Genomic DNA, 12,482 nt, shown 5'->3' with positions numbered 1-12,482 from the left:
TTACTTTAAACTTATTTTTAACTATTGCGTAAATTCTTTATTAAATTCCTGAAGGAACGAACAGGTATTTACACAAACATCTGCTAATATTTGAAGTAATTTAAACCATACTCAGATATCTCTCTATTGTTTTCATTCATGAAATTAAGTAGATTTGAAGGTAATGGGAAACATAGGATTTCTGGTGCATCAGTATGCAGTGTGCAATTATTTTTACCTCCGTGCCTGATTTTGATTTGTTTGGGTAAATATCTCCTCCATTCTTGCAGTTTTTTGAGAGATGGGGGCAGTTTGGTGCAGACAAGGCTTCCTTTGGCCTGGGATTATGGCAGTGCACACAGCAGTGTTGCACATGCTGCGGAAGCTCTGCCGTTCCGGAGCAGGCCCTCTCAGGGCAGTCCCCGCACGCGTGGTGACCGCCCTGTAGCTTTTTGAATGCCACAGTTCTCTGATCACAGGGAACTTCTTTTCAGTTTACAACACAAACCAAACCTCCCTCTGGGAACTTGACTTTCAAAAGGTCTGCAAATAGAAAGTCTGGCCTTTTCTGAGTGTTGGCTTCTGAGTGTGGTGTTTTTGTTTTTTTCTAATTAGGTAAGTTACTTCCCCGAAGCCCACTAGCTATTGTTACTCAGTGTGGCTTTCAGTTTTTCTGTCGGCCTCCCCTCCTCAGGTGAAGCACAGAGCCTTCACCCCACCCCAGGCTTTCAGAGCACAGTGGACACAGTTGCATTAGATTTCTGTTGAGGAGCTGAAGTGGTAAGCAGAGTTAGGATATGTGCTCATAAACTGTGTGATATGTACCCATGTGTATAAAAGCCGCAAAGTAGTATAACTTGTTTTGAGTATAGTGGTTTAATTTTGTTCCCCAAAGATACTTTTCACCCCAATTATCAGTTACCAGCACTTAGGTAACTGACGCCATGGCCTGGAGGGAAGGGGAGGAGGCTTGCAGATGAGCACTGGAGGAGCAGGTGGTGCTTGCTAGTACCGTTCCTTCCCATCTGTGGTCAGTGAACGGGGCCCATTGACTGGTCGCATTTGCTGATCATTCCAGGGTCATGCATCCTTTGGGCCTCTGACAGTTTTCTCAGGTTCCTGGTACAGTGTGCAGATGCAAAGAGCACTCGGAAGTCAGAAGGCTCCCGAGTAGGAGGTCACATCTGCCCCTCCCCCATTCTCATCTCTGAGGCCATGGCAGGGCTCACAAACTGCCTGGACCCCTACTGCAGAGATGAGGAGCTGCATCGCAGAGCTTTCCCGTGCGGACGTTCTCCCTCTCTGCCAAGGGAGTGATTTGCTTCCCTTTAGATGTCCCCTGCCATTTCTGTTCATCTTCACAAGACATGGTGCAAAAAAATTGTTTGGAGTAATTTTTGTCAACAATACTACAGAAATTTGAGAAATTAAGTATTGTATATCATGTTACTTTATCTGTCGCTTTAAAGTCATCATGATGATGAAGCAGCTTTGTAGCCTCTTAAGTTTTTCTACGAGCTGTGCTGACTGTCCCAGAGAATCGAATTTATTGGAAACAGTAGACTATTGAGATCTACTCTCTCATTTGTTAAATTTGTTCTAATGTTTCCTAGCGATTTTCTTCTCCAGCTCCTAGGAGAAAGTCACAAGTCTGTTTTTTATTCTGCCTCACCTAAAGGTCTTAGAGCCCAAACCCCTACCAAGACTAGGAACACCGAGGAAGCAATTGTGGTCCATTGAGCTCATTACTTTTTATCATTAATCTGGGTGAACATTTCTGAGAATGAAAAATGAAAATATGCAAATAGATTTGAAGAACTTGGACTTCCGAAACTTTTCATAGGGTTAGTTTTAAAATGAGATTCTTTTTTTTCCTCTAAAGTGTCTTCTCACCGCTATGAAACACCTGGCGATGCCATTGAGGTGATAAGCCCCGCCAGCTCCCCCGCACCACCTCCAGAGAAACCACAGGCCTATCCGCCAGAGGCTGTGAAGGCAAATCAAGCAGAAAGTATGTCTTTTTTAGCCAACAGTTTATATGTTTTCATGTTTGCATTTATCATTTGCTTCTAGTTATCTGTCTAGAGCAGTGTTTCCCAAACTTTTGACATATGTGTACCCCTTCTATAATTTTCGTAACGCTGAGTACCCCTCGTACTCATGAGAACATAGAATTAGGCGCAGCTAAGCATGGTGCAGTGCATATCCCCACCAAACTCCGGTGCAACGTGTACCCCCACCAAACTCTTCCTGTACCCCTGGGAGTTGCGCGCACCACACTTTGTCTAGAGCATGGTAAGAAATAATTTGTTTTATTGGTTTTGTTTTAGAGTAATCTACATTAATGAAAAACTATTTTAAGCTATTATTTGATAATTCATTTGCTTATTATATTTTAACTAGAGGCCCGGTGCAGGAAATTTGTGCACTGGGGAGGGGTCCCTGAGCCCAGCCTGTCATCTCTCACATAATGGGAGCCCTCAGGAGATGTTCTGTCGGCTTAGGCCCGCTCCCCATTGGGGAGCAGGTCAGCAGCAGTTAGTGAGCAGCAGCAGCTAGAGCAGAAAACCCTGGAGGTGGAGAAGAGACCTGTTCAGTGTCTGTACACTTCTTCAGCCTTTCCAAGTGGCAAGCCCCAGCCTCATCCTTCAGTAGTTTATTCTGAGGCTGGGAAAGATAAAGGGCCTCCTCCAAAATCCAGATATGAGGAAGAGCTAAGGACCCGAGGGAAGACTACCATTACCGCAGCTAACTTCATAGACGTGATCATCACCCGGCAAATTGTATGTGGGTTCTGGGCACTTGCCCTTCAGCCTGTGAAGAGGGGCAAAGTCTGCTCCCAACTGTCTGGCCTCCCTTTGCTGGAGGCCACTGGGCTTATCAGGGGAAGGCGCCAGCCCCATCACCCCGCTGCTGCAGCCACGGCCAGTCACCGCAGCTGCCAATGTATTTTCATCAACGTGACTCCAGTCCCTTCACCATGAAAAAATGACAACTTTCTTTAGGCATTTTCAAGGTGTTTTTTTTTCATAGGATATGACATTTTTTTTTTTTTTTTTTTTTTATCCTCTGAGGATATGTTTACATTGACTTTTTTCCCCCCTTCCCTCTGATCGCTGGTTTGACCCGAGGCTTTAGGCTTGAGCAGGGCCCCCACCCCTCTGATTGCCAGCTCAGCCCCTGCCCAAGCCCCTGCCCCTCCAATCGCTGGCTCGGCCCTACGCTTTAGGCTTGGGAAGCCCCCCCACCTGGCTGGGAGTGACCTAGGTGCCGAGGATGTTCCTGGGAACTCAGGTATGTGTGCAAATTAACCACCATCTTGGGTTAAATTTGCATACTCACTCTGATTGGCTATGGGTGTAGCAGAGGTACGATCAATTTACATGTTTGTCTATTATTAGGTAAGATGATATAGTAAATAGTTGGTATTAATTTTTTTTTGCTCACTTATGATTTTAATTTTTTATGTTAGTCCTCTATTTATTCAGTAAATATTTTTCTTCAAAACTAAGATATGAATTCTGTTTAGAGATATGTTCTACATCCCTGAGTTGTGTTTGATCTTTGATAAAGTGTAAGACATCTGTCTTTCCTCTATCAGCTGAAGCCAGACAGTACGAAGGACCATTGCATCACTATCGACCCCAGCAGGAGTCACCGTCTCCACAGCAGCAGCTGCCCCCCACTTCACAGGCTGAGGGGCAAGTGCCCAGGACCCACAGGCTCATCACACTTGCTGATCACATCTGTGTAAGTTTTTTATTATTATTAATTTTCCTTATTTTTACCACAAAGAAGGCACATTTCACATAGAATCACACTAAAGATGTCTAGGTTTCTTAGTACTACATTTTTTTCTAAGTACTCAATGAGTTTAATTAATTTTTTTCTTATTTGCAGCAAATTATCACACAAGATTTTGCTAGAAATCAAGTTTCCTCACAGCCTCCCCAGCAGCCTTCCACTTCAACATTCCAGAATTCACCATCTGCTTTGGTGTCTACCCCTGTGAGGACTAAAACATCAAATCATTACAGCCCAGAATCCCAGTCTCAGTCTGTCCATCACCAAAGACCAGGTTCAAGGGTCTCTCCAGAAAATCTCGTGGACAAATCCAGGGGAAGGTATGGTCTTTATTTCAAAACATATGAAAATTTCCCAACAGTAAAAGTACTTTAATATATCTATAAGATAGGGGATTCATTTTTTATACCTGAAGTTTATTTACCTTCATTTCTTAGAAATGGGGGTTTTGCTCTTGGACTGTCCACTGTATAGGCAATTGATACAGTATATTTTTAATGTGTATTCCCCAGGTTGATTGCTACATTCTGTTTGTGGGTTTGCAAAGGTAGTTATGAAGAATGTGTAGTTTGGTAGTAATGTAGGGACCTTTGGGATCATTTTTCTCTCTCAGTGGTTTCTGTTGAGTCAGCAGCAATAGGTGTTTATGGAGCTGACATTAAATACTGAAAATGAGGCCATGAGAGCTAACATTTTTGCTATGGAGGGCCAAATCGTAAAGAGCACATTTTCTTACCCAACGTTGTTAGTACATGCAGACCCAGATGAAGGTCCTGGGACTGAAAATCTACCTCTGTAAGTAGAGGACAGGAAAAGACCAAAGAAAGAGGCTGACCATTCCAGTTTGGTAATTAGTAGTGTTTATTAAGGGAAACGTACGAACGAAGCATGTGCTGTGTGTCTGCAGGATGAAATGGATTCTTGTTCTGCTTGGCAAGTGCCAGAGAATTACACAGGGTGAAAGGGGTATAGTCACATGAGTGCTGTGGGACAGTACATGCTTGACCAGGTCAGGACAATGGCTGGTTCCAAGTCCCAGCATGTTGTAGGAGGCGAGGAGGGGTACTGGTTTATATCAGAGCAAACACTGAGTGTGAGCAATCTCCCTACCCGCCAACTCCCCCCATCTTTGGGTCCAGCTCACAGGTCTCCTTCACGCTCCACTCCTCAAAGCTGGCTCTTATAATCTCATGCAACGCTCTTCCATGATGTACGCTAAGAGGTCAACAAAGGGTCTTGTTAACATGGAGGTAGCTTCCATGGTAGCCAATATGGGCGCATTGGGGACATAGCATACAGCGACAATATAGCCACATACAAGAAAAAAGGCAAATTTAAAGAAATACTCCCAAGTATTAGTAACAGTATTTCCAACATGCCCCCAAGATCCAAGCCATTGTGTTAATATTCCCCTTAGCTTGTGAGTGGGTCACTTAAAGCGTTCACATGGTGTTTTATGTGGGTACTAGTAAAGAGGAGAATTTGGCAGATCCATCTGGTATTAGAAGTAAAATGCTGTAACTCCATGCCACAGGAAGAGCGGAAGTGTACTGTCAGAAAGACAAATACTTAGTAGGGACTTGAGTTGGGAGGCTGTCTTCTATAAGCATTCTACTTTTAGCCCGACCTTCAGTGTTAATGTGGCCCAGTCTTGGGAGCTTGGCCAGACTGTGTGAACGCTGCATGTGGGCCAGGGGAGGTAGTGCTCTCTGTCATGGGAGGTGCTCTCTGATGTAAAGAGGTGAATAGAGGGGAATATACCAGAACAGGGCACCTACTTTCTACCGCTTTAATGGAGCATGTCTTAGTCCATGTTTAGTGTGTCTCCACAGGATCTGATGGCATTAGAATAACAGGATCCCACCAGAGGTTGAGGGGTCTCTCCCCACCAGTGGGTGTGAAGTAACTGATCTCTCTGAGTGGGACGTCCTGTTGCAAATTCCAGTAAGGAATCCCCTTCCCAGGGCTCAGTGTCCTTACTGTCATTGCTGGTGATCCATTGTAAGCATCTGGACTATTGCTGCCTCCTGTTGTTCATGCCTTTACTGTGATCGGTGTCTCAGCCTGAGTTCCTAATCTGACACATGAGGCAATAGGCCCCACGGGTTAGCATTTAAATGTGTTAACGCCTGGGAAGGGTCTTAGCTTTGCTCACCCAGCCAGAGTTTGCAGTCACTGACTTTATCTGTCGTTTAAGGACACCATTTGTTTCATTCCACCTGCCTGGCTACCTCTGGGTTTTATGGGAGGTGGACTTTCCATTTAATATTTTCTTCTTGTGCCCATTCCTGTACATCATGGCCTTTAAAATGTGACCCATGTGTTCGATGGGAGTGCCCATACTTAGTGCTCAGCTTTTCTAGTCCCTTTATGGTGGCAACTTGATTAGCTCGTTCACATGAGAGGGCCTGAGTTAAACCAGTCCGTGTGGACACACCAGAGCATATTGGGAGCAGGGGAGACGGCCTGTGTCGTCAGTGTGCCAGTCCCTTATCCATTGGGGGCTTCAGTGGATGGCCCCAGGTTCTTGTGTTGCTGTCCAGGGTGTTATTGGAAAAAACAGGGTAGGACACAACTGCATCAACCAGATCACTCTATTTTGTTGTTGTTTTTCCTCACCTGTGGATATATTTCCCATTGCTTTTCAGAGAGAGTAGAAGGGAAGGGGAGGGTTAAAGGGAGGGGGAGCGCGAAAGAGGGAGAAACATTGACACATCGATTAATTTGCCTCTTGCATGCACCCCAATTGGGGGGGGAGCAAACCTGCAAGCCAGGTACCTGCCCTTGACCAAGCATTGAACCTGAGATCTTTCAGTATGTGGACTGATGCTCTGAACACAGCAACACCAGTCAGGGCCAGATACTATATTTTAAAGGCAGCCTTGCCTCCTTAAATATGTGCCACGCTATTGAGTCAATATAGTGCCCACTCTCCGCTGTAACCAGTCCGCCATGTCATCTGACAGGCCAGTTGGTAAAGTGCATATTTTTGCCAAGACGGGCTTCCTAGTTACCTGGGGGTGGAGACGGGCAGGGGCATAGGATGCAAAGAGGTCTGCCTCGGGCTCCTGTATGGGAGCCCATAAAGGTTTTTCCACATCTCTTGCCCCCATAAAGGTTTATTTATAATCATCCACCCTCCTTTTCCCATTGTTGGAGCCATAAATTCAGTCATTTTAAGATAGCTCAACTGTCAGTGCATAGGATTAGTGGCCTTGGCTCATGTGTCATTACTAACCGGATAGCTCTTAGTTTAGTCCATTTGGCTACTGTGGTTCATTCCTGTTCCTATCCAGACAGTGTCAGTGGATGGTTGCCTAACAACTGCCATCCAAGTAGATAGATTTACCCAGGCTCGAGCAATTGGTCTACCAGGATCCAGCTGAGGTATCCCCTGTTCCTGTTACAGGCTACAGGGCCAACATGGGAATGGGAGCGGGGGCATTTGGCAGGTCTGTGCATTCAGTGGGCCTAATGGTGGTTGCATTTAAAGACAGGGAGCCACTGGACAATGGGCTCTACTGTGGGTCATCATGCCATTTACTCAGTGCATTCCAGAATTCACCATCTGCTTTGCACTAAATGGGGTGTGAATGTTCACCAGAATGCCTACAAAGGCCTGTACCTCTCACGGTTTTGGTGTGGAGTAGGCATGTACTTTACCTATGACGGCCTCAGGGACAGTGTGGATCTCACGCAACCATACAACCCCCAAGAACTCTAGAGCAGTGCCTGGACTTGAATTTTCTGTGGATTCACTGCCCATCACCTCTGTTGCAGGTGGTCCAGTAAAGCCCACGGGATTTTCTGCAGCATCAGCAAATCTTAACAGATTAACATTTATGTCATCAATGTCATGGGCCCATTTCACTGGGGTTGGGAAAGAAAGCAGTGACGAACCATGGTCACCATCCCATTGAATATGGTGGACTATGTAGAGAGCCTGGAGGAAGCACTGGGACAGTCCATGTTGACCCTTCCAGGAAAGGCAAATTGATCTTGGGACGCAGCAGCCAGGGGTATGCTACAAAAGACATTGCCCAGCCCTAGCTGGTTTGGCTCATTGGCCTGTGGACCATAAGGTCCCGGATTCGATTCTGGTCAAGGGCATGTACCTTGTTTTCGGGCTCCTCCCCAGCCTGGGGCATGGTCGGGGCTCGTGCAGCTGGCAATCAATTGCTGTGTTTCTCTCACATCAATATTTCTCTCTGACCTTTCCTCTCTCTCCCACACTCCCTAGAAATCAATGGAAAAATATCCTCAGGCAAGGATTAACAACAACAAAAAAGACATTGGCGAGGTCCAGTATAGCATATGCATATGTTTCTAGAACCATAGCCAAATTATGTAATATAGTGGCGAGATTAGGCACAGCCACATGAATAGAGGATAGTACTATATATAGCTCTCTATAATTGTCCATTCTTTAAGAGCCATCAAGCTTTTTACTGGCCACACTGGTCTGTTAAAGGGACCAGTAAACTCACCGGCTCCCAGTTGGCATTCCCTCTTGGTACTGATTTGATTACTTCTACTTAAAGGAGAACTCCCTGACCGAGGTTTGTAAAGTCTGGCTTTGCAAGATGTTAATGCCCAGTATGTCTTTGGGATTGGGGAGATGAAGACCTCATGCTCCTGGTTGTGGGAGTGGCCAGTTTGCAGAACAAGGAGGACTTGCTGACCATTACGGTCTGACCTCCGTAGCTGGCTCTAGCACTGGGGAGCCAGACAGTTTCTGAAGATAACCATATATTAGGGCAGCAGTCGCCGCCGGTGGTCCGTGAGGTCCAAAAGGTTGGCGACCGCTGTATTCGGGCACATTCAGTGTGCCCACTGACGCAGTTACCCTCTATTTCTGGAGGACCAATGGATGGTGGGTTCCACATGAGGCCTTTGATTGCCCCTGTGGCCCTCACCTGAGGATGATCTTGGCCTTCATCCGATGGGAGGGCCACATGCAGCGGACAGGGTGGAACTCCCTGAATCTGTTGACGTGTCCACTGGGAGAGCCGAGGGTGTCAGGCGGAACCTGTTCTGGTTTTAAAGCTTTCCATAGCCCACTAGTACATCAGGCCTCCAATCAGTCTTTTCCTTCAAAATGTTTATGGCAACCAGATTGTGCCACATTGCTTTTGGGTTCTCTCACAGGCCATTTCTTCTCTGCTGCCCTTGCTCCCACCTTTTCTTTCCCTCTGCCCAAGGTCTGAGACTTTCCCCAACTTGTAGCAGAGATACTTCTCCACCCTGCCTGCCAAACCCTCAAGTTAGCAGAGAACATAAAGAAGTACAAATAGCCCGGCTGGCATGGCTCAGTAGTTGAGTGTCAACCTATGAACCAGGAGGTCACCTTTCGATTCCACATCAGGGCACATGCCCAGGTTGCGGGTTAGATCTCCAGTAGGGGACATGCAGGAGGCAGCTGATCAGTGATTCTCTCTCATCATTGATATTTCTATCTCTCCTCCCTTCCTTTCTGAAATCAATAAAAAGATATATATTAAAGAAGAAGTACAGATAATTTAAGCTGAATGGTCTTCATTAAAAAAAACTCCTGTATTGTATTTTTCAAATATATACAAAAGTAGAGAGAATAGTGTGATATGCGTGTATGTACCCATTGTCCAGCTTCAGTAATCACCAGTGTAGGGACAGCTTTATTTTATTTTATCTCCACTTGCCCCGTCCTCAAACTAGATTGTTTTGAAGCAAGTATCAGACATAATCATGTCAAGAAGCTTGATGAGCCGAAACCGGTTTGGCTCAATGGATAGAGCGTCGGCTTGGGGACTGAAGGGACCCGGGTTCGATTCCGGTCAAGGGCATGTACCTTGGTTGCGGGCACATCCCCAGTAGGGGGTATGCAAGAGGCAGCTGATCGATGACTCTCTCTCATGATGTTTCTAGCTCTGTATCTCTCTCCCTTCCTCTGTGTACAAAATCAATAAAATATATTTTAAAAAAAAAAAAGCTGGATGATGTTCAAGATAAGATGAAAACACTCTTATTCTCTTTTAAACAAAAGAAAAGAAATTCTGTTATCCAAGGAAAATGGGAAGCTCGCAGAGCCTAGCTATGGCTCGTTCTCGATGCAAAATGTCGTGTAGCAGCTTTGAGCAGTTGGTGACATTTATAAAAAGAAAATTCATTTGACTTTTTCACTTGTAATTTCTACATCACTACAACTGCATTTGTATGAAAATTATCACACTTTTCTCATTGGTTTTAGTCAAATACTTGGTTTTATAGTTTAAAATAAAATGGCAACAACATAAAAAAGGTAGTAAGTTCATCTTTCATGGAAGGCAGTTGATTGATACTATTTCAAGTTTTATAAATCAAGGAAGGTATAAGATTATTTAGTTTTAGACATAACCAACCACCAAAGAAAAGAAAAGTGGTAAAAAGTGACCACCTATAAGAATTGGGTAGGGTTGGTTGGGAAAGGAAATCGCAAGTAATATATATAAGTTATATTTATATTTACATTTATACTTAACTATAATAGTAATAAAAGCAGATGTTAAAGGTCCCAGGTGTGTCTTAGTATGAATAACCACCAAGCCAAAACCTTTTGGTCTAAACAGTATTTATCTCACATTATCCCTACCGGCATGGCATCCAAAGGGAGAACATTAAGTCGCAGAGGACCACTTGTCTCTGAGATGGTGTGACTGGAGCCTGTCTTGACTCAGTGGACAAACTGCTTAGGTGTCAGTGTGGTGCTCAAGTCCTTTGTCTGTTAACTGAATGGGAAAGACTGGGGCAGTCCTGGCTCAGTCAGTGGTAAACCCTGGGGGCCACCGCGGAGCTGGCTCTGGGTAGACGGGGGACTGATGCTGAAGCACAGACGGAGCCCTGCCAGAGCCTCGGCTGTCTGTCCCTGGTGCTGTTCGTGATGCGATTCCCAAGTCCGGCTGGCGTGCGTGGATAATCCAGCAGCAAAAGACTTTTTTTATAACCACATATTTACTATTGAAAACCTAAGGAAACTCTTTTTTTCTGATATAAATTGGCAACTTTTGTTCCTTTTCTGCTGAATGAAGTAGCGTGGACTAGCTTCAGTTCAGTGTAAGCTGGAGGTGAACTGGAGGTGAGCCCTGGGAGCACAGTCTAATATTTTACATGTCACACCATCAGGCCTGGAAAGTCCCCAGAGAGGAGCCATGTCTCTTCAGAGCCCTACGAGCCCATCTCCCCGCCCCAGGTTCCAGTGGTGCATGAGAAGCAGGACAGCATGCTGCTGCTGGCTCAGCGAGGAGCGGAGCCCGCGGAGCAGAGGTGAGCGGCAGGCACTTCCTCACTGTCCGCCCGTTCATGCATGTCGTGTGTGGGTGTCCGTGCCTTTCCGTCTTCCTCAGAGTCAGTGCCTTCTTCTCTTTGGAGTTGTATGTCGGGATAGGACCTAATACTAATGGATTTTAATGAAAAAGTTGTTATACTTACATAGGTTATAGGAAAAAATGTTCATTTTCTTCTTGAAATTAAGTCCTTTGGATCTTTGGTCACCACTGAATTTAACCACCAACTGAGTGCTTACCATGTACAAGCCTTGCAGACTGCATATGGAGGGAAGTTAAGGCTGAGCACCTGTGCCAGACTGCTTTCCATTATTTTTTCTTACCTACTTCTGACTGTAACCCAGCCGGAACTCCCATTTGGATTAGAGTCTTTGATTTGGCACCTCTCCAGTCCACTTCTGCAGAGTGATTTGTCTAAAACTCACAGAGGCAGTCCACTCAGGGGCTGAGCGTCAACCTATGAACCAGAAGGTCATGGTTCAATATCCGGTTGCTCATTCGATCAATATCTGGTGTTGAGGGTGCAGGAAGCAGCCAATAAGTGATTCCTTCTCAACATTGATGTTTCTCTCCCTTCCTCTCTGAAATCAATAAAAATATGTTTTAAAAAAATAAAACTCAGAGGCAAGCACTAAGTCATTAGCATGGCATTGAGGGTCCTTTATGATCAGGTTTTTACCATTCATCTCATTTCCTGCCACTTCCCCCTGTGACACCCTGGCCTGCTGCCCTTAGAGGTGAATACATGATCTGCCCTCTGTCAAGTCAAGGAAGACGGGGAGCCTGGTTTAAACCAAGGTCTTCTCACTCCAGACTGTTAGTGCATTTCTTTCAGTGTGGTGTAAGTTATTTACTTATTATACACTAGAGGCCTAGTGTACAAATGGGGGGCCCCTCAGCCTGGCCTGCCCCCTTTTGCAGTCCGGGACTCCTCACTCCTTACCCCCACCCCCTTGCCTGCTGAGCAGTGCTCCCCCAGAAGCCAGGCTCACTGCTGGCGAGCACACTGACCACCAGGGGCAGCTCCTGCATTGAGCATATGCCCCCTGGTGGTCATTGCGCATCATAGCAGACTGGTCATTCTGCTGTTTGGTCAATTTCATATTAGGGTTTTATTATATAGGATATTCATAGGCAAACAAACAGATGTCGGTACTTTTCAATGAGAGGAAGAAAATCCATTTTTGAAGAGGAAATGATTTTAGATGAAATTATATATTTATGTTTTCTCTTAAGTTTATGTATTTTTTAGGACATTTCATTCATTTTTTCTATCACTTTATTCATCTTTCTTGGCAAGTAGTAGCTTCAGACATGTTCTCATGTTTGGATGATGAAAGAATCCCATGACCAGACAATTATCTCCAGCTCTGGCTCCAGTCAGAGCCTGGAATCTTGAGC

General features: G+C 45.3%; 1 protein-coding gene across 19 annotated transcripts in view; it reads left to right on the top strand.

Annotated features, from left to right (window-relative positions):
• NCOR1 (nuclear receptor corepressor 1) overlaps positions 1-12,482 on the top strand; it is a gene marked incomplete at its 3' end in the record, with an annotated part of 185,671 nt that overhangs the window by 162,808 nt on the left and 10,381 nt on the right. For all 19 annotated transcript variants that reach the window (XM_084861459.1, XM_084861475.1, XM_084861473.1 and 16 more), the window contains 4 exons: positions 1,862-1,990; positions 3,581-3,729; positions 3,880-4,103; positions 10,921-11,061. In XM_084861459.1, coding sequence (XP_084717585.1) covers positions 1,862-1,990; positions 3,581-3,729; positions 3,880-4,103; positions 10,921-11,061 — 643 coding nt within the window. The remainder of the gene's footprint in view (positions 1-1,861; positions 1,991-3,580; positions 3,730-3,879; positions 4,104-10,920; positions 11,062-12,482) is intronic.

This window comes from Pipistrellus hanaki (genome assembly GCF_964339955.1).
Source record: "Pipistrellus hanaki genome assembly, chromosome: 16".
NCBI lineage: Eukaryota > Metazoa > Chordata > Mammalia > Chiroptera > Vespertilionidae > Pipistrellus > Pipistrellus hanaki.
The sequence above is the reverse complement of the archived record's forward strand: the minus strand, read 5'-3'. Positions and strand labels throughout refer to the sequence as shown.